The sequence below is a fragment of the Panthera leo genome, chromosome B2 (assembly GCF_018350215.1).
Source record: "Panthera leo isolate Ple1 chromosome B2, P.leo_Ple1_pat1.1, whole genome shotgun sequence".
NCBI lineage: Eukaryota > Metazoa > Chordata > Mammalia > Carnivora > Felidae > Panthera > Panthera leo.
Genome location: NC_056683.1, coordinates 18680842 through 18703235, shown reverse-complemented (window position 1 = coordinate 18703235; position 22394 = coordinate 18680842). Strand labels below are relative to the sequence as shown.

The 22394-nt window shown below is 37.7% G+C and overlaps 1 protein-coding gene across 1 annotated transcript in view; it reads right to left on the bottom strand.

The window, feature by feature from the left end:
* The window catches only part of LOC122220629, a 256097-nt gene that overhangs the window by 88485 nt on the left and 145218 nt on the right, over positions 1-22394 (bottom strand). The window contains exons 11-13 of the mRNA XM_042940353.1: positions 22294-22318; positions 12701-12779; positions 1532-1656 (exon numbers count right to left, since the gene is read on the bottom strand). Of these exons, the coding sequence (XP_042796287.1) occupies positions 1532-1656; positions 12701-12779; positions 22294-22318 (229 nt within the window). The remainder of the gene's footprint in view (positions 1-1531; positions 1657-12700; positions 12780-22293; positions 22319-22394) is intronic.

Here is a 22394-nt window from a genome sequence, read left to right as displayed (position 1 = left end):
CCTTCAGAGATTCATCATGCAGCAATAGAAAACCAAAACACCAAAGACCCCCAGCCTGGTGAAAATATAAACATAAAAATATCTTTAAAATAGTGTAAGTGTCATGAGAGAACAACAGAGAAATAATTTACACCAGTGTAGAGCAAGGGTGAAAAACTTTTGGTAAAGAGCTAGATAGTAAATACTCTAGACTTTATGGGTCACGGTGCTTTTGGTTCCAGGTTTCTTGGTTCCAGGTAGACTTTTGTTTGTTTGTTTGTTTTTGTTTTTAACAAAAAACAGATGGAGAACAGAATTTGGCCTTGGAGCTGTACTGGCAAATCCCTAGCCTAGACTTACAGTGTTTCTTATATATTATTTTTCTTTCTAGAAGAAGTATTCATATTTCCCATCTTCTGGACTCCTTGGTTCCCGTTCCTGTTTCTAAAGCAGAGCCTTGCATCTCTTGATTCAGAGAATACTCACAAGCCTGGAGACCACACTTCAGCTGCTTCAGGAAAGCACTGGTGAAAGTATTTAAACTTTTTGTTTTCTAAATCCATTTAAGTAATCTCTACACCCAACGTGAGGCTTAAACTCACAACCTTGAGATCAAGAGTCACATGTTCCTTTGACTGAGCCAAGCCAGGTACCCCAACTTTTAAATTCAACTAAAACCAGTGGAACTTATTAAAAATGTGACTGGATAAGCGAAGTCTGACCTGATACTATGTTTTCCTGATGGTGATTCCAGGATGGGAGAGTAAGGGAACACTCGTTGGGAACTCAGTCATATGGTAGATAATTGCCCATTGGGAAAACCATTCAGGGCATGGATCTTGAGGTGGGCAAGGAAGCAGTAGTTTGGAATGGATGACTTTGAACTCTGTCTCTTCTTGTTTCCTAGGTTACTCTATGTATCATGCTGTCACTTACTGCTGTTCATTCCCCGACCCTTGACGAATCCTGCCAATGCAAAGGTCTATCATCATTACCACTAAGAAGTTCCATTGCTCTTTCTTATACGTACTTTTTAAAATATTTATTCTATATATGCTTGCATAGACAGATATACCTGTATATGCACCACCAGGTAAAGAGGACAATAACTATCTGCTTGAATCTTAAGTAAACTAAGGTTAAAGCACGTGTCCTTCCCGGCCACCCTCTCAATTCTGTCTACCGATGCAACGCACAACTAACTGTCACCATTTCTCCACGGATTCCTCTCCGCAAGATTTGGCTCAAACTTTTTCTAAGAACGCTTCTCTATTATCAAGCAAACTTAGCCATCAGCTTCTCCATGTGTGTATGTGGCACTTTGTGCCTTTTTTTTTAACAGCACTATCACATTACATTGATGTTTTTAAGCATCCATATATTTTATTGGACTATGAGCTTTCCCAAGTCAGGGAACATATCATATAGCCTGTAATAGGCCTGCAATCAATATTTGTTGAATAAATGAATAATAAAAGAATGGAATGAATAAAGACATGTTTAATTCAATGAATTTCAATTTGAAAAAAGAAAGACAGGGTAAGTTACTCACCAAACTGAAAATCTGTGTTTCTCCAGTTCCTCCAAGTAAGATACATCCTCTGAATAATCCTCAAGTTCTCCAGTTCTCCAAGCAGCTGATTTTTCCTTCACTGAGTGATTTATCAGGCTTTCTCTCTTATCCATGAAATTAAAGAAATAAAAAAATAAAGTATTTTAGTAGATATCAGATAGAAAGCTCATCTGGTTCAGTGACATTTTCCTCAGAATGATTTGTAGAATCATTGATCATATAGAAGTATAATCAGTCATGGTTTTTGCATTGAAATTATTATTCTACATTCCACATTCTCTCACTAAATCATCATGTTTCTACTAGAAGACTGTCATGTTCATTTTTTTGCATTATTTCCCCTGGAGCAGCCTCTACAAATGTTGCTGGAATTAAATAAATAAATAAATAAATAAATAAATAAATAAATAAATACAACAGCCATGGTCATGGTATTTGTAATAAATCAGGACTATTGGTGGCAAGTAAAGAAAATGCAGTTTAAGCTAGCTTTCAGCAAAAAGGAATTTGAAGGAAAGTTGGAACAATCAGCTCATGGAGAAGAAGGAAGGAAACAGTTGGATTTTAGGAATATGGTAGCAAATGAATCAAAGGTCACCAGGACCCTTTCTCCTTGTCTGCTCTCTGCTTCAGCAGGCTACTTCCTTCTAGCCTTGCCACCAACAGCTTCTTAGTTCCGTAGCTAATGACTCTCAACAACATATTTAAATTCAGGACCATACTGTGTCTGTGCAATTAATTTAGTACAACTTCAGAGAATTGTGTGACCCATGATGATGGATCCAGCAAACAGACTGTCCCTTTGGAGAAACTGAGTTCTGTAGTTCAACCAAGCATTCTTAGGAGCCCCATCATGATGGGGAGTGGCAGCTAATCTGTGCGCCCCTCCTCCCTTAGTCACTATTCAAAATAGTTTGATTTCCATTGGTTTATATATTGCGGTCTTTTGTAAGGTTTTATTGCAAAATTCTGCAAATAAGAATTCATTTGAAAACTACTGGTCTATGGGAAAATGAAAGTAGGCATGACTGCATTCATAAGATAGTTCCATTAAAAGTCTTTTTTTTTTTGCTTTAGACTCTTTTCAAACATATTCAGTTGTCATTTGTAAGAGGCCAGCTACCTGCTATCCCTGAAATCAGTTTATACAAGTTTTTGCACAACTCTGTAGTTAAAATATTTTTGCAATTTCAAAATGTTGCTTTGAATTCTCAGGTTGCAGTAACCAGGACAAACAGAATGAAACTGAGGTGAAGAAGATGCATCAGCAAATCTCTAGTGAGCTCAACAAAGCTACTTATTTTAATATGAAATTGGGTGGTTTGATTGCGTTAAGAACAAAATCCAGTAATGACAGCCATCAATGTAAAGTAATGGCTATTCCTGCCATGTCACCATCCCTAGGGCACTGAAACACAGAGGGCTGAAACACAACCCAGATCTTCCTGTGAAAAGAGTCCAATTTGCTTAGCCTGGAGCTTCAGCTTGAGGGATAAGCTTCAGGTTTCCCACCTATCAAACAAGGCTAAGGAGGCATTCCCAGGGAAAATAAGCATGGAGACCATTCTTGCCCACCTTTGTGGCCTCACTACATCTTGATAAGAATTCCCAAAAACTAGTTATACAGTTGTCTAGGGCCCTGATTTTTTGTAACTGTTGCCCAGGGCACACCTCCAGATCTCCTGGTCTGGAGGTCAGCAGAGATTATAATTGTGGCCCCAAAGGACTGTACATACTTGCATGTTTTAAAAGCAACTGTCTAGAGACAACCACAAGCTAGGGCAAGGTTTAATGAGAAAGACAATCACCTACATCAAGGCATTCCTTCAAGACTGAGAGAAGTAGCTGTTTTACCTAATACGTAGATACAAACAGAGAATCAAGCAAAAAAAGAAAACAGAGAAATGTGTTCCAAACAAAAGAACAAGAAAAAAACCTCAGAAAAAGCCTTAATAACACAGAGAGGAGTAATTCACCTGATAAAGAATTTAAGGTAATAGTCATAAAGATGCTCACTGAATTCTGGAGAAGAAAGGATGAACACAGTGAGTACTTCAACGATGAGAGGAAACAATACAGTACTAAACAAAACTCACAGAGATAAAGAATATTGAACTGAACTGAAAAATATATTTAACAGCAGACTGGATGAAGTAAAAGAATGGGTCAAAAAGCTGGAAGAGAAAGCAATGGAACTCACCTGGATGGAGCAGCAAAAAGAAAATAAAAGAATTTTTTTAATGGGGATAATTAAGGGATCTCTGAGACAACATGAAGCAGAATATTCACAATATAGGGGTCCCAGAAGGCGGGGAGAGAAAGAAGAGGGGCAGAAAAGTTAAGTAAAGAAACAATAGCCGAAAACTTGCCTAACCTAAGGAGGGTAACAGATCCAAGTATCCCAAAATTTCCAAATAAAATGAATCCAAAGAGAACCACACCAAGGCACATTATAATTAAAATGTCCAGAGTTAAAGATAAAAAGAGAAACTTACAAGCAGCAAAAGAAAACCAGATTGTTATTTACAAGGGTAACTCCACAAAGCTATAAGAATATTTCTCAGCAAAAATTTTGCAAGCTTAGAAGGGAGGGCATGACATATTCAAAGAACTCAAAAAAAAAAAAAAATTTCCAACCAAGTATATGCTACCCAGCAAGGTTATCATTCAGGTTTGAAGAAGAGATAAAGAGTTTTTCAGATAAGCAAAAGCTAAAGTACTTATCTCCACTAAATTGACCTTGCAGGAAGTGTTAAAGGGATTTCTTTAAGCTGAAAAGACACAGCACTACTTAAGAATAAGAAAGTATATGACAGTAAAAATGTCACTGGAAAAGGTAAATATATAATAAAGGTAAGAGATTAATCACTTATAAAGCTACTAAGATTTAAAGTCAAAAGTAGTAAAATTAACTAAAACTACAATAAATTAGTTCAGAAATATATAAAATAAAAATATATTAAAAGTGACAACAAAAATATAAAATGTTGAGGAGCAACCAGTAAAAATGTAGAGTTTGGGAATGTGTTCAAATTTAAGCTGCTATCAACAAAATTGACTGTCACATACCTAAGGTAATAATGTGAATGTCATGGTAACAACAACGTAAAAACTTACAGTAAAAACACAACAGAGAAGAACAAAGGAATCTGAACATAACACTAAAGAAAATTATCAAACAACAAGGAAACTGAGAAAAAATAGAAAAGAACACAGAGTAACTACAAAAACATCCGGAAAATAATGAACAGAATAGCAATAAATACATATATGTCAATAATTACTTTAAATGTAAATGGACTAATGGGGTGAAAAGACAGAGAGAGAGATCAACGTACTGCTCATACAGTATAAACTATAAGTCATTGATGAAAAAAATTGAAAATGACACAAATGGAAAGATATTCCATGCACATGGATTGGAAGATTTAATATTGTTAAAATGCTCATACTACCCAAAACAATTTATAGATTCAGTGCAAATTCTATTAAAATTCCAATGACATTTTTCACAAAACTAGAACAAATAATTCTAAAATTTGTATGTAATCACAAAAGCCCCAGACAGCCAAAACAATCTGGAGAAAGAAGAACAAAACCAGAGGTATCATTCTCCCTGATTTCAAACTATACTACAAAGCTATAGTAATTAAAGCAGTATGGTATTGCCATAACAACAGACATATAGATCAATAGAACAAAATAACCCAGAAATAAACCCACACATATGTGGTCAGTTAATTTACAACAAAAGAGACAAGAATATGCAATGAGGAAAGAATGATCTCTTTAATAAATGGTGTTGCGAAAACTGAAGAGCTACCTGCAAAAGATTGAAACTGGACCACTTTCTTACACCATGCAAAAATTAACTCAAAGTGGAGTAAAAACTTGAATGCTAGACCAGAAAGCATAAAATTTCTAGAAGAAAATATAGGTGATAGGTGCCTTGACAGTGTTCTTAGCAATTTTTTCTCTTTTTGGATCTGACTCTAAAGGCAAGGGAAACAGAAGCAAAATAAGCAAATGACACCACATCAAACTAAAAATGTTTCTGCACAGAGAAGGAAACAATCAACAAAATGAAAAAGCAACCTACTAAATGGGAGAAGATATTTGTAAATTACATATGTGGTAAGGGATTAATATCCAAAGTATAAAAACAATTTGTATAACTCAATAACAAGGACAAAAATTCAATTAAAAGATGGGCAGCAGATCTGAATAGATGTTTTCACAAAGAAAACATACAGATGGATAACAAATAATGGAAAGATGCTCAACGTCACTCATAATCAGGGAAATTCATCACAAGGAGATACTACCACACAGCTGTCAGAACAACTTTATTAAAAAAATCAAGAAACAAAAAGTATTGGCAGGATGTGAAGAAAGGAAACCCCTCATTCGTTGCTGGTGGGAACGTAAACTGGTGCAGCCACTATACAAAACAATATAAAGCTCCCTCAAAGAATAAAAAAATGGAGCCATCTTGGGGTGTCTGGGTGGCTCAGTCAGTTGCATGACTGATTGTTGATTTTGGCTCAGGTCATGATCTTGCAGTTCGTGGGTTCAAATCTCCGTGCTGTCAGCACAGAACCTACTTGGGATTCATTCTCTCTCCCTCTCTCTGCCCCTCCTCTGTTCTCTCTCTCTCTGTCTCTCTCTCTCAAAAATAAATAAACTTAAAAAAATAAAAATAGAGCTATCATATAATCCACCAATTGCACTACTGGGTCTCTATCTGAAGAAAGCAAAAACACCAATTTGAAAAGATATTTACCCCTATGTTTGTTGTAGCATTATTTACATTAGCAAAAATATGGAAACAACCTAAGTGTCCATCAATGGGTGAATGAATAAAGAAGATGCAGTGTACATATGCATACAATGGAATATTACTCAGCCATAAAAAGAATGAAATCATTGCCACTGACAACGACATAGATGGATCCTGATGGTATTATGTTTAGTAAAATAAGTCAGACAGAGAAAGACAGATATTGCATTGGTTTCACTTATATGTTGAATCCAACAAAACAAAACCCAGACTCACAGATACAGAAAACAGATTGTTGGTTGCCAGTGGTAGGGGTGGAAGAGTGAAATAGCTGAAGGGATTAAAAAGTACAAACTTCAGGTATAAAATAAATAAGTTGTAGGGATTTAATGTACAGCAGTTGGAATATAGTCAATACTGTATCAATTTCGTATGGTGACAGATGGGGACTAGACGTTGTGGTAGCCATTTTGTAACATACATGGATTTCAAATCACTATGTTGTGAAACTTATTATAATATGCTATGTCAATTATACCTCAACAAATTTTTTTTTAAAGAAGAAATAAAGCCCCTGAAAATCAATCAATCACTGTGGTCCTCTTCATCTTTCTCAGCCTCTGTAATTCCTGTGTCAGTAACAGTATTTTTTAATGTGTATTTATTTATTTTGAGAGATGGAGAGGCAGAGAGAGAGGGAGAGAGAGAATACCAAGCAGGCTCCATGCTGTCAGCACAGAGCCTGATGCAGGGCTCAGTTTCAGAACCCCAAGATCATGACCTGACCCAAAATCAAGAGTCAGATGCTGAACTGACTGAGCCACCCAGGAGCCCTTGGATTTCTTTTAATGGATAACTAAGTTGGCAAGGGGGCTGGATGGCTCAGTCAATTAAACTTCCCACTCTTGATCTGAGCTCAGGTCTTGATCTCAGGGTCATGAGTTCAAGCCCAGAATTGGACTCCACCCTGGGCATGGATCCTACTTAAAACAAACAAAGAAATCTAAGTTAATGTGCTAAAAATTTCTTCGAATCAGTATTTTAGAAGATATAAAGTTGTGGAAATTAGTTTATGTCCAAAGGAATGAAGAGCAAAAGGAACAAAAACACAAATAAATAAGAGTTTTGAATCCAAAAAGTAGGTAAGTGTGTGAAGGGAAGTCCCCAGGTAAGTACCAGGATGTGTGAGCCTACTTATACAGAGGAATCAAAACCATCCACCAACCACAGATTTATATCTTGAATCTATACCGGAGAAATAATGCTTTAATTAGCATATCATCAACATTGAAAAGACAGAAAATAGATCCTGTATGTACTCTGAAGCCAAAGAACATCATCACTAAAAAAAAAAAAAAAAAAAAAAAAAAAAAAAAAAAAAAAAAAAAAAAAAAAAAATTATTCCAACAGCAATGTCTTTAGACATTCCAATAGCAATGTCTATACTGTAAGACATCATAAGACATCACTGATGCAAATTTGTTCTGAAACATCACATATTATGTATTTTGTGTATGGCTACCCACACCCTAATCCATCACAAATCAACAGCAAATATTGAAACATAAATTACTGAAATTCAGAATATGATTTTCAAGTTCAAGAACTAAATATTTGGTTTGTGGGGATTGTCACTCAAATGCAACATTGTTTAGGAAGCAGCGAATGAACATTCTTTCAAACACAACACAAAATGATAGCCAAGAGTGTTTTAAAGAATTTTGAAAAATTCAAGTGCGTAGCATAGGGCAAAGGGTCGGCGAGTGATGGTCAAGGAGACCCACATTCAAGTCTTCTCACTTGTTTGGAAACTTAGATTATCTAGAGTTCGCGAGTTTAAGATTTTTAATCTGAGAAACAGAGATAATATTTGTCCTACATAGAGCACAGGATTCTTGAGATAATATCCATAAAATTCCTCTGGGCGTGGGGAGGATAGCATTTAAAATGCTTTCGATTATTAAGGACATAAGTAGCATCTGGCACAATGCACTACATAGCACAGGTGATCAATGGGACACTTCACGTCCTTTCTTTGGCATTTATTATAGCATTTCTATGAAGCAGTTAACTCGAAAATGTTACGGGAAGATTTATATTAAATCTCAAAGTTGGCCAGTTCATGACATGAGAAGCTCATTAAGTTGTTACACGATAGGAAGCAAAGCCCAGGGTCACTATCTTGAGGTTCAGAGGTTTTGCCCCTTAGCCATAATTCCGTCCATGGCCTGATCAGCTGGTGGAGAAGGTGGCCATGATGGAGCCCGAGAGGTGGTTAAGCCTGTGTGTGGAGAAAGGGAGCTTGCGGCTCACAGGCCAGCAGCACCGGTGCTTGGAAAGGCATTACGGTTCTAGCACAATTAAGCTCCACTTAGCGGCAGCTTTTTCTCCCCCAAACTCTTTACGGGGTCTTTGTGCGCGACTCCAGGGAGCACTCCCATCTGGCCAGATGAAGAGCGAGGGGATTGTTTCATCAAAAGACAGAGTCTTAGAAAGAGGAAGTAGTGAATAAAAGGCTGAATCCTGAGGATTACAAAATGCTTTTGAACTGCCCTGGGAAGATCAGAAGTGAGCACTGGTGGATGCTTTAATGCCTGCCCCATGAGGTGTATCATTTTTTTTTAAGAAGGCAGTGGAGGAAGATTTGGGGTGCAGGTACTCTGCTAAGAGGCTTGTGTTAATAAGATCACAGAATTGCAAGTCAGAGATAACAACAACAAACACCAGGTGCATCTGAAATATCAAAGCAAATAAACGTGACATCATGTTCAACTCCGTCTTTGCTGTTATTACCATCCAAAAGGAAAAATCATAGCTCCAAATTAAACCAGCCTAAATCCTGAGGCCATCCATCAAGAATACTCTTTCCTCTTTCTTTAATTCATATCTGCTGTGTGTACCAGAGAATTTTTCTTTTTTTTTTTTTTGAGTTTCAAGCTTTTTATTTATTTATTTTTTTTATTTTTTTAATATATGAAATTTATTGTCAAATTGGTTTCCATACAACACCCAGTTCAACGTCGCTCCTCATCAGGGAAATACAAATCAAAACCACACTCAGATATCACCTCACGCCAGTCAGAGTGGCCAAAATGAAGAAATCAGGAGACTATAGATGCTGGAGAGGATGTGGAGAAACGGGAACCCTCTTGCACTGTTGGTGGGAATGCAAATTGGTGCAGCCGCTCTGGAAAGCAGTGTGGAGGTTCCTCAGAAAATTAAAAATAGACCTACCCTATGACCCAGCAATAGCACTGCTAGGAATTTATCCAAGGGATACAGGAGTACTGATGTATAGGGGCACTTGTACCCCAATGTTTATAGCAGCATTCTCAACAATAGCCAAATTATGGAAAGAGCCTAAATGTCCATCAACTGATGAATGGATAAAGAAATTGTGGTTTATATACACAATGGAATACTACGTGGCAATGAGAAAAAATGAAATCTGGCCTTTTGTAGCAACGTGGATGGAACTGGAGAGTGTGATGCTAAGTGAAATAAGCCATACAGAGAAAGACAGATACCATATGGTTTCACTCTTATGTGGATCCTGAGAAACTTAACAGAGACCCATGGGGGAGGGGAAGAAAAAAAAAAAGAGGTTAGAGTGGGAGAGAGCCAAAGCATAAGAGACTGTTAAAAACTGAGAACAAACTGAGGGTTGATGGGGGGTGGGAGGGAGGGGAGGGTGGGTGATGGGTATTGAGGAGGGCACCTTTTGGGATGACCAGAGAATTTTTCAAGACAGGCTTTCCATTAGCAATGCCCAGGGAGAAATAAGCTATCCTTGGGTGGGTAGAATTTATCTAGAGAAAACTCTAAATTGAGTAACCAACCCCCTAGGTTCTCCCTCCCCAACCCCCCCCCCCCCGCCCCCGGAGGACAACTAACATTTCTGGCCACTTGAGACCACAAATTCTGATTGTTTTCTGGGCACGTGGTATTTGGAAAACCGATGTTTCCCACGTGAAGTTGAACATGAACCTCATTGGCCCACAGCCACCCGGTAAATTGCCTAGGTTGGATCTTTAACGTCAGTTGAAGATCTAAATTAATCTTTAATAACCATGCCGAGATGAGAAAAAAAGGAAAACACTTAACTTGGAGTAGGGAGTTTTAGATTTAGGTTTCGTAGGAGGTTTAATCGCCCTTGTCCACATCACTCGATCACTTGTTTCTGGGTGGCCCGTGTGTATCTGGCTCTGTCATTTCACAGCACTGACTTCACTTAGACATATTCCCGACAAGAACAAACTCCTTCCTAAAGCAATTCAGTTAAGACACCTTCTCAAAGTGCCTGACCCCAGGGAAGAGCATAATATCCCAAGCAATTGACTCACAAATTTTGGAATATAATATTAAAAATAAGATGAAAAAAAATTCCTTAATTGAACATGCAAACTCAGAAAATATACAGACGAGCTTCAGGTTTTCTGGATGATTGTAATCTTTCTCACCTTGTCTATTTCAGCCTTTCTTCTAATCCCAAGGTTTAAATTCAGTAAGTAGTATGAAAATTCACAAAAATACTTAAGAGACTAATATTTGATCCACAATATCCTAGAAGCCTCATGGGCATATCCTTTTTTGATCTTTCCAAAAAGTGTACATACAAATGTGTAATAGTACCTAATATGTAATATGTGTAAAAGGACATGAGCTTTTTTCCTTCCTAGGAAATTGTCCTTTGTTTCCTTATTCCAGGCTTTCAATTAAGGTATAAGACCCCAGAAGTAGAACATGTATACCTGGCTGAAAGGAGAAAAAATTTCACAAATTTTCTGAAGTATTATTTCATGATGGATACAAATATGGATGCCAGAAACAGTCTGGATTCAAAGCTGTGCACTTATTGGCAATGTTATTTAGGCTAATTCACTCCATCTCCTTATTTGCCTCACCTATAAAACAGGGAAAATGGTGATAATGGTAGCATCTATCCCATTAGTTTGTTGTGAGAACAAGATGAGCCCTTCCATCCAGAGGACTGAGAACATTTCCTGGAACCCAGTAATTTGCAAGCACTCAGTAAATACTTCAGTTCAAATGTCATCGTTACAAATTACACTAAATCTTTGATTCCTAAGCTTCCTTTTAAAATATAGACTGTGATAGAAGCAATAGTGATTGTTGGGGCGCCTGGGTGGTTCAGTCAGTTGAGTGTCTGACTCTTGACTTTAGGGTCGTGGGATCAAGCCCCCATCTGGCTCATCGGGCCCTGCACTGTGTGGAGCCTGTTTAAAATTCTCTCTCTCTCCCTTTGCCCCTCTCCCCAGCTTGTGCTCTCTCTCTCTCTCTCTTCTGTCTCCAAAATAAAATTTAGGGGTGCCTGGGTGGCTCAGTCATTTAAGCCTCCAACTCTTGATTTCGGCTCAGGTCATGATCTCACAGTTCATGAGTTTGAGCCCCGCATCAGGCTCTGCACTGACAGGGCTAAGCCTTCTTGGGATTCTATCTTTCTGCCCCTTCCTCTCTCTCTCTCTCTCTCTCTCTCTCTCTCTCTCTCTCTCTCTCCTCTCTCTCTCTCTCTCTCTTTCTCTTTCTCTCTCTTTCTCAAATAAACTTAAAAAAATAAATAAGGAAAAAGTAAAATAAAATTTTAAAAAAACAATAGCAGTTGTGAATGTTGTGGTATTCATCTAAACATTAAAAACTTAGCCATTCATTTGGTTAGATGGTGGTCCACTATTTAGAAATGAAAACTGACTTTAAAGTCAGTCTTGAGAGTAAGGCAGAAAGTTGATTCTATAGACCTATATCTATTTAGTCAGGAAAGTGGAAAATTAAGATGATGCAAGTAATTCATATGGGAAAAGGCAGGGTTGGAGGACAATCTCTTCATTTCCATTTCCTAGCCGGGGCCAAGTTGTCTGAATACTTAAAACCCAAAGTCACTTGCTGTATGCAGATATGGACTTTGAAAACGGCTGATTATCTAAAAACTGGATTCAGTGACGCTGGTAAAATTCATTTCATCAACATTAGAAAACCCAGGCTACGTAATTTATATAAATGCATCAAGACAGTTTCTGAACAGACTTCATGGCAGCCTTGATCTGGCCAAATAAAACGCAGTACAATCAGCACGTTTTCTAATCACCCTGCCAGAGCTGGAAAGAGTCTTGTAGACTGATTAACTAAAGTCTTCAACAGCTTAAAGAAGTCTGATTCGGATGTAATAAAAATTTATTGGCATTACTGATTTCACAAACGTCAGCTGCTTTAGCATGTCCCACACTTCAAACCCTGCTTTGAAGACCAAATTACTTTCTACCTGTAAATATATTTTAAGAAATCATAGTTAATAATCAGGGGCTGCTGTTTTCATGGTCTTTCCAAAGCCAACTCTACGGCTTTCATCTTACCTTCTTGTGTAATTCACGGTCTTCTTTTAAGAGATTGAGATCACAGTCCGTAGGGCAGGGACCAAATTTATTAGAAATGCTTCCTAGGGTTAAAAACAAAAGGTGGGAAAATGTATCACAGATTTTCACTTCAGAGGCCATGTAAGCTTATACTACTGTAATCTAAGAATGTATGTAAAGCCCGACAAATGGGGATAAATCCAAGAACTGTAAGGAGGCTCTAAGATGTTCTATCCTCCCAATTTTAAGGCAGTCGATGTATGAACCTCAAGTAGAACTCTACCAGTGGCCACCCCACGGGGGATGCAATTTACAAGCAGCAGTCTGATCCACTTTCCTACCCACATCCGGGTAGGATTCTCCATTATCAGCTAGTTTTTCTGGGATCGAGTTTTCAAAGACACTCCTCTGCACCTCATACCAGTGTTCTAATATAAAACCTTGAGGCTAAAAAGTTCTGTTCCTGTCTGTACCCAGGATTTGCCACCTGAGCTAACTTTCTCATGTGATGCGTGACTTATCCTGGAGTTTCTCAACCTCAGCACTGTTGACATTTTGGATTGGATCATTCTTCGTTATGGGGGCTGCCCCGTGTTTTCTAAACTGTTTAGCAGCATTTCTGGCCTCTACCCCACTGGCTGCCGGCAGTACCTTCCACCCCTCCACGCCTCCCCCACTTGCTGCAACCAAAAATGTCTCCAGGCGTTGCCGAATGCCTCCTGGGGAGCAAGACATCACCAGTTGAGAACTACTGCTCCAGAGCCATAATTCTTCGCAAACAAACCAAAGTAACAACGACAACAACAATAAAACTCTCTGCAGACAATGTGCCTCGTTCATCTTGTTTCTTCTGCAGTGTTTAACACAGGATCTGAAAGAGTGTGAGTTGGATTTGTGGTAATTTCTTAAATTACCGATCATTCCCATAAGGTTGACCCAACAACTTTTTTTGAGTATGCACGCATCATACACCATAAGCAGCCAAAGGATTACTGCTTGTCCTCCTCTCCCATTCCAGGGACTAAATATTTTCATCCTGGCCTTTGGAATTGCCCTTGTGGACATTTTTTTAAGGAGATTTCCATAGTGCAAATATTTTTGGACATCATCTCCATGTCTGCATGCTTCAAAAAAAACTTTCTTCTCCCTAAAGATGACCCAGCCGGCCTCTTCTCCCCAGTCAAGGTCTTTGTGGCTCATGCATTTTTGAGCAGCAAGTTTTTATTGTATTTTCTGATTCTGCTCCCAGTACACAATGCTAAACTGAAGGCAGATACCAAAAAATATCTTTCTTCAGGGAGAGTCAAATGGTTAAGGGCCCCTTGTGTCAGAAGCCTGGCACTTTAGTCTATTGAGATGAGGGTCATGTAAACCTTTAAAAGAGCTTCCTTATTTTGTATCTAAACAGAATTCATTGATAGTGTGGTTGGTGTGGTCAAAATCAAGATAAGAAAGACAGAAAGCAAGGAAATGGTTTCACACTTTAAATATATTGTTATTTTATTTTCTAATTATATTTTTTATTTGAGGGGGGAAGGGCAGAGGGGGCGAGAGAGAGAGAGAGAGAGAGAGAGAGAGAGAGAGAGAGAGAGTCTTAAGCAGGCTCCAAGCTCAGTGTGGAGCCCGATACCAGGCTCAATCCCACCACCTTGAGATCATGATATGAGGTGCCACTGAGGATCAGACCCTCAAATGACTGAGCCAGCCACCTGTCCCAAATACATCATTACTTTCAAAGGCTTATAATCTAAATTCTCAGTGCACAGTTAGTGGGTGGAATATAAAAATATGAAATAATAGAATAAACTTTTAGCATTTTTGAAGAGCTTCATATATATTATGATGTTTACCACAGACACACCACACACACACACACACACACACACACACACACACTCACTCACACAAAAGTGTTACAGACTTGGAAACTGAGACTCAGATCAAAGAACTTGCACAAATCAGACAGCTAGCCAGTAAAAAGTCTGAAATCTAGGTCCAATTCTATTTGTTCTCAAAGCCCACGCATTTACCCCTTGCTTCACACCTTGTGGGAGAACCGCACCCCATTTTCTACCTCTACACTTTTTTAAACATTGAACAATACATGCATTTTTTATTGCTGCTGGAACACATTTCCACAACTTCGCGACTTACTATTCATATATTCGCTTACATCTTTTGCAGGTCAGAAATCCGAGCATAGCCCAGCTGGTTCTGCTTCTTCAAATCTTACCAGGTCAAAATCAATGTTATCAGGCAGGGCTGCAGTTCTCATCTGGGTCTTGGGATCCTGTTGTGAGCTTGCTGGTTGCTGGTAGAGTTTTTTTTTTCCTTCTCACGCATTCCTCGCCGTTTCCTCTGAGCCAACAACCGCAGGATGCATCCTGATGCTTTGAATGTCTCCAGCTTCTCCTTCGGCTTCCTCTTCTGCTTACCCACCTGAGAAAGTTCTGTCCTTTAAAGGTTCGTGTAATTAGATTCGGTTCACCCAGGTCGTCTCCCTCCTGATGATCAGCTTCTGGGGATGAGTCCTTGGACATTTTTGGGAAACCATCTTAAAAATTCTGCCAACCAGGAACAATTTCTGATGTAACGGAATTTGTATTGCTGTATGTTAAAATGTAGTAATACTGTGTGTGTCCAGGTGATAAAGTCCCTACCAAAGAGACAGTCTTCTAAAAGTCTTAATTAAACAATTCCTTTGTTTTTATGTAAAATGTTTTTTGCTCTATAACCTACCTTCCTATTTGTAAAGACGTATATAGTAAATACGTATACATTAATAATCATCAATGTACACTTCATGTAATTGTACACCTTATGTAACAAATGTTATACATTTTATAAATATGTACATAATATAATTTTTATAAGATTATGATCATCGTGTATATACCATTCTCGTCCTTTTTTATACTTACATTGTTTCTTGTTATTAAATATTCTTTCAAGCCTGATTTTTAATCGTTCTGCAGCAGTATATCATTTTTTTTTTCACTTAAGCCAACCACCCCTTGGTTGTATATTCACATCATATTGAACACATTTCACAAAAAAATCTTTACACTTCTCTGTGCTTATTTTCACAGGTGAGTATCTAAGATCAGGAATACTAAATCAAACACAGGATTCACAGTAAGAACTATCAATATTCTAACTGCAGCCAGCAATGGATGAGAGTGTCCAATTTACTCACATGCTTGTCAAAACGAACTCCCACCATATTTTCCAGTTTTGCCTACTTGGTAGACAAAATAATAACATTTCGTTGTTATTTTATTTTATTTTTTATAGTTTTTTTAATATTTTTTTTTAATTTTTTTTTCCAACGTTTTTTATTTTATATTTGGGACAGAGAGAGACAGAGCATGAACGGGGGAGGGGCAGAGAGAGAGGGAGACACAGAATCGGAAACAGGCTCCAGGCTCCGAGCCATCAGCCCAGAGCCTGACGCGGGGCTCGAACTCACGGACCGCGAGATCGTGACCTGGCTGAAGTCGGACGCTTAACCGACTGCGCCACCCAGGCGCCCCAATATTTATTTATTTTTGAGAGAAATAGACACAGAGCACAAGCAGGGGAGGGGGCAGAGAAAGAGGGAGACACAGAATCGGAAGCAGGCTCCAGGCTCTGAGCTGTCAGCACAGAGCCCCACGCGGGGATGGAACTCACAAACCGTGAGATCATGACCTGAGCCAAAGTCGGATGCTTAACCGACAGAGCCACCCAGGCACCCCTCATTGTTATTTTAATTTGCAATTTCTAATTCTAAAAAAAAAATGTGAATTATTTTATGCTTGTTGAGCATGTATGTCTTTTGTGTTGTAACGTACTCTTCCTTCATTTTTTTTCAGCTGGAGTATTTAACATTTTCTTTAGAATTTTTATCTTTCCATATCATATTTATCTTTGCCTGGCACACTGGTTCAAAGATTTTTTCTGTTCGTAGTTTGCCTGCTAATTTCTTTGACAGGTGTGTGTGTGTGTGTGTGTGTGTGTGTGTGCACGTATGAGGTGGTTTTCAATCTTTTATAATCATGAGTATCAATGTTTTGCTTTATTGCTTCTCTTTTTGCTTATAAGCTTACAAATTTTTTCCACACTATATAGTCAAATGAAGTGCATAGAAACAAACTGTAAGTAAATAAGGAACTCGTGAGGTTCTGGCATGATTGTCTTTCATACTCCCCCACTGCCATTCGGGTAAACAATGGTGACACTAGGGAGTCCTCCTTCCACCCCAGGGTTAGACATACAAACAAAACCAAAAATCATTTCTCTCAAAGGACTCCTTCCCTTTGTTTCCTATTTCCTTTCACCACTTCGCTAAGCCACCCAGACTCAAAATCTCCTCCATGACTTTTCCTTCCCTACTGTGACTCACAGCTAATCATTTGCCACTGTCTTCTACCTTGTTAAGAAGATTTTATAGCCATTCCTTCCTCTTTTCAGCCATATGTTTCATCACTTTCCCAAATGCAAATGTATAAGCAAATCGATAGACGGACAGATACACAGAGAAGTGGTGAGTTTTAACTGAACCAGAATCATGCCATATACTTTTGTCCACAAGTGTTTTTTTTTTTTCATATAATAAGAAATCATGGTCATCTCTATGAGTCATAAAATACACGTCTAACAGTATGTTACTTAAAATGAATTTTTCCCGGGGTGCCTGGGTGGCTCAGTCGGTTAAGTGTCTGACTTCAGCTCAGGTCATGATCTCACAGTTTGTGACTTCAAGGCCCCCGTCGGGCTCTGTGCTGACAGCTCGGAGCCTGGAGCCTGCTTCCGATTCTGTGTCTTCCTATCTCTCAGTCTCTCTCTCTCTCTCTCTCTCTCTCTGCCCCCTGCCCTGCTCACACTCTGTCTCTGTCTCTCGAAAAGTGAATAAACGTTAAAAAATTTTTTAAATGAAATTTTCCCCTTGATCCTCTTTTATATCTTCCATCCACAGTCCCCTAACACCTTTCCATCCCACCCACTCCACATAACATGTTTTATCCTCTCTGTGCTCATTTAACCAGATCTATACATGCACACACATATGTGAAGACAGGGACAACACATTGATAGAGGTGATATTCATCGTTACACAAAAAGCATTTTATATATTGTATATACCTGCCTATACCCTTTCTCAACAGTATCTGATGGAATTCTCTTCAATTATTAGAGCTCTAATTTATTATATTCGATGGCTGCATAATATATTAACACTGCAGATGTCACTTGACTTATTTAACCATTCCCTACTGATGACATTCATTTTTCTTCATTTTGATATTTTATTTATTTATTTATTTATTTATTTATTTATTTAAGAGAGAGAGAGTGTGTGTGTGAATGGGGGAGGGGCAGAAAGAGAGAGAGAATTGAAAGCAGGCTCCACACTCAATGTAGAGCCTGAAGCAGGACTCAGTCCCATGACCCTAAGATCATGACCTGAGCCGAAATCAAGAGTTGGACGCTCAGCTGTCTGAGCCACCCAGGTGCCTTTATTTTTATATTCTTACCAAAAAGAATGTGACAGTAAAATCCATTACTAGTGCTTTTATTTCTGTGGATGGGTTTCTAAGGTGAGATTGCTGGGTCAATGAGTGCTCATATTTTAAATGCTAATAGATGTTGTCAGATTGCTTTCCAAGAGCCTGCATATGTATTTACATATGTAAATATATAAGCATATATATATATGTATATATATACATATATGTATATATTTCCATAGCAATTTATAAGAAAATCTATTTTTCTAAATCCTTGCCACCAGTAGATCACCTCTGAATTATTAATTCATAACATTATTCTATGATGATAAGAGACAGTGGCCTCTATTATTGTATTTCACATATGTCTGTCATAGATACAAAACCTAACAAGATTAGGTTACATTTTATTCTCAGCTGTTGTGTTATTTGATGCATATAAATTGTGTCATATTATATCTTTTTCATAAATGATACCTTTTATCATTATAAAATGTTCTTTTACTGTTTAGACCTGTTTAAACCTCAAATGTCAACTTTCCTGATATGGACATTGTTTCCTGGGACAGCTTTATTTTTGTTTGAATTTTCTGGTATCAGTTCATCATAGGTGTTCAACATTTCTTTAACTATGTTATGCTTGTTTACTGTAAGTACTGTATAGTTGGGGCTTTCTTTCTAATTCACTTAGACAGGATCTTTTAATGGGGAAATTATCACATTATTAAAATATTATATGTTTTATTTTATTTCTTTTTTATTCATTTTACTTTTCTACTCCCTCCTTTCCTTTTCTTTGTGTTGCTGATTAGCATAGGATGATATTCGTTTATCTTGGTATTTCCTTCCTTACTGTATGTGCTACCCTATTCAATTATGATTACTTTCTCCAGAGTGTAGGCATAGGCAAAAAGTCCAAAGTTAGAAGTGCACCACACAGTGTCTGGTCTAATAAGGGAGCAATAAAAAAAAAAGTGCAAAGTGAGCGACTCCTGGCAAAGGGAAAGATATGGAAGTGTATGTCGAAAGAAAGCATAAAAGTGTCCCATGAGAGAATAGGACATGTTTTAAAAACCTAACAGTTTCTGCCATTTGACAACACCAAAGAAATAAGCCCTTCTCTGCCTTCAGCTCTGTCCTGTTCCTGGTTACATCACAAAGGACTCAATAACCACAATCCACAAGATGGAGAGAAGGGGTAGAAGCATAATACTCAAGACTAGAAAAGGATATACCCAAGTTCTGCCTGCACTTCTCAATATTTAGGGCCAGTCTGAAGTAAACTGTAGGCTGGGTGAAGCCTTTAAAAGATGTTGAAAACATTTTTTTGTTACTAGCCCAACTAGGCATATGAACCAGTGATTTCAGACTGGAGGCAGGAGTGGTAATAAGATCAAAGGAGGAATATTGGATCACCACAGACTCCCTTCATACAGGTACCCACCTCATACGCTAACTCCACCTGCTACGTTTGTGGTAGAAGGCGAGGACCCCCTTATTCCTGCACCTGTTAACACTTGAATCAGATGATGATGTTACTGGCAACTTTGCGACCACACACTCTGTATTTTCCCTGGCTAAATCCACAATCGCTGAATCCAGTCTTGTTATTTTTAAAATCAAAGTGCCGGGTGATAATTTATATCCAATAAAATATACATATTCAATTGACAAACATATGCACCCATTTATTCCCACCACAAGTAAAATATAATGCATTTAGCATCACCTCCCCAAATCCCCCCATGTCCTTTGCAGTCAATCCTTCCATCGCCAACACACACACACACACACACACACACACACACACACACACACTCACACTCACTCGCTCACTCCTGGCGACCACTTATCTGATTTCTACCATTATAGATTAGAATTATGTTTAATATTCATACATATGGAATGATACAGTATCTACTCTTTTGTCTCAGACTTCTTTTACCCAGAACAATATTTTGATACTCATCACTTTTTTATTATGAGTAACCATCCTTCTTATGATTGTACTGCAATTTATTTATTAATTCATCTATTAATAGATATTTGGATGTTACAAAGTTTTGACTGTTGTGACCAGGTTTCTATGAACATTCATGCTGAAATCTCTTTGTGGACATCTTTTCATTTTTATTTGGTAATAGCAGTGGAATCACTGGGTCTTTTGTAGGTGTTTATTTCCTTTAACAAAAAACTGTCAGTTTTCCAAAGTGGTTGTACCACACCAGCAAAGTATGAAAGTTTCCTCCAAGTCACCATTAACGCTTGGTAGTTTCTTTTTTATATATTTTAGCATATTAGTAATCGTGAAGTGGTAACACATGGTTTTAACTTGCATTTCCTGATGACTAAAGATTCTTAGGTGATATAAACTAACTGGATATTTCATCTATTCTTTTCTGAAACTTCTAAGTATAATTTTTTAAAAGTACATTATTTTCTTCTTATTAGTGAATGTAAAAGTTCTATATATCGTCTGGGTACAAACCATTTTTTAGATACATGTACTGTAATTGGTTTCCCTCATTTTGTAACTTGCCTTTTTAGTTTTCCCAATGGCAACTTGCTTAGAAAAAGTGTAATTTTGTTGAAATCCAATGGATCATTTATTTTTCTTTTAAAGTAAGTCATTTCTGTCTCCTGTCTAAGAAAACTGCCAAGATTATGAAGATTTCTCCTATGTTTTCTTCTAAAAGTTTTGTTGCCCTGGCTATGACTTCTAGGATATAAAGTGATGAGACTAGACATCCTTGCCTCGTTCCTGATTTATAAAAGGAAACATTGAACATTTCTCCATTAAGCCAGAGAAATGTATGCTGTACTATTCAAGTCTTTAAACTATATTAGGATCTAATTTATTACCCAATATATGATCTATCGTGCCTTCTGTTTCCTCAAAAAGAAGGTGTATTTTGCTGTTTTTAGGTAAAGTGTTTTGTAAAATCAATTGAATCAGGCTGGTTGGTAGTGTCATTCAGATCTTGTATATCCTTCCTGATTTCTTTTTCATCTCTGCATTTCTCTGATGATGAGTGATATTGAGCATCTTTGCATCTTACCTGCTGGTCATCCATATATCTTCCTTGGAAAATGTCTATTCAGATCCTCTGCCCATTTCTTAATCAGCTTCCATGATTTTTTTTGTTATCGACTTGTATAAGTTATTTATATATTTTGGATATATTCCTCTATCAAATATATGATTTGCAAATACGTTCTCGCATTTGGTAGATTATCTTCATTTCATTTCAATGGTGGTTACCTTTGTTGTGTAGAAGCTTTTAGTTCAATGTAATCCCACTTGTTTGTTTCTGTTTTGTTTACTTGTTTTGCTCATTTCCTTTGCTTTTGGTACCAAATCCAAAAACAGTCATCAAGACTAACATCAAACAATTCACCTCCTGTATATTCTTTGAGAAATTTTATGGTTTCAGGATGTTCCAAGGCTGTTTCATCTCTGTCATTCGGCACACATTTAGGATTGTTATATCTCCCTGGTAAATTGTCCCTTTTATATGCATCTCCGTCTACTCTTAGATTTCTCATATGAGATATTAATGGGGCCACATCAGCTTTCTCTTGTGTAGCATTTCCATGGTTTCTGTTTTTCTGTCCTTTCGTCTTCAAGTTAAACTTCTTTTTAAATTTTTTTTAATGTTTATTTATTTTTGAAGGAGAGAGAGAGAGAGACAAAACACATGCAGAGGAGGGGCAAAGAGAGAGGGAGACACAGAATCCGAAGCAGGCTCCAGGCTCTGAGCTGGCAGCACAGAGCCTGATGTGGGGCTCAAACCAAAGTCGGACACTTAACCGACTGAGCCACCCAGGCCGCCCCAAGTTAAACTTTTGTCTTCAGATTTACAGGGCATGTCTCATAGACTGCATATAGTGGAGTCTTGCCTTTTCATTTAGATCGACAGTCCCAGCTTTTTAATTTAATTATTTAGTCGACATTTTATGCCATTATTCATATGGTTGAGTTTGTCTACCGTCTTGCTGTTGTGTTTTTTGCTTCTTTTCTCTTCACATTGAACTTCTCCTGCCTTCTTGGTATCTTACATGTGTTTTTAGTATTATATCTTATTTTCTCTATTGTTTCTACACTTTCCTCTATTACTTTCTATTGTTTCTACATCTTTGAGGCGGTTCTACTATTCAACCCAAGACTAATAGCATGGATTTGAATTTTTAAATTCAAATTTTTA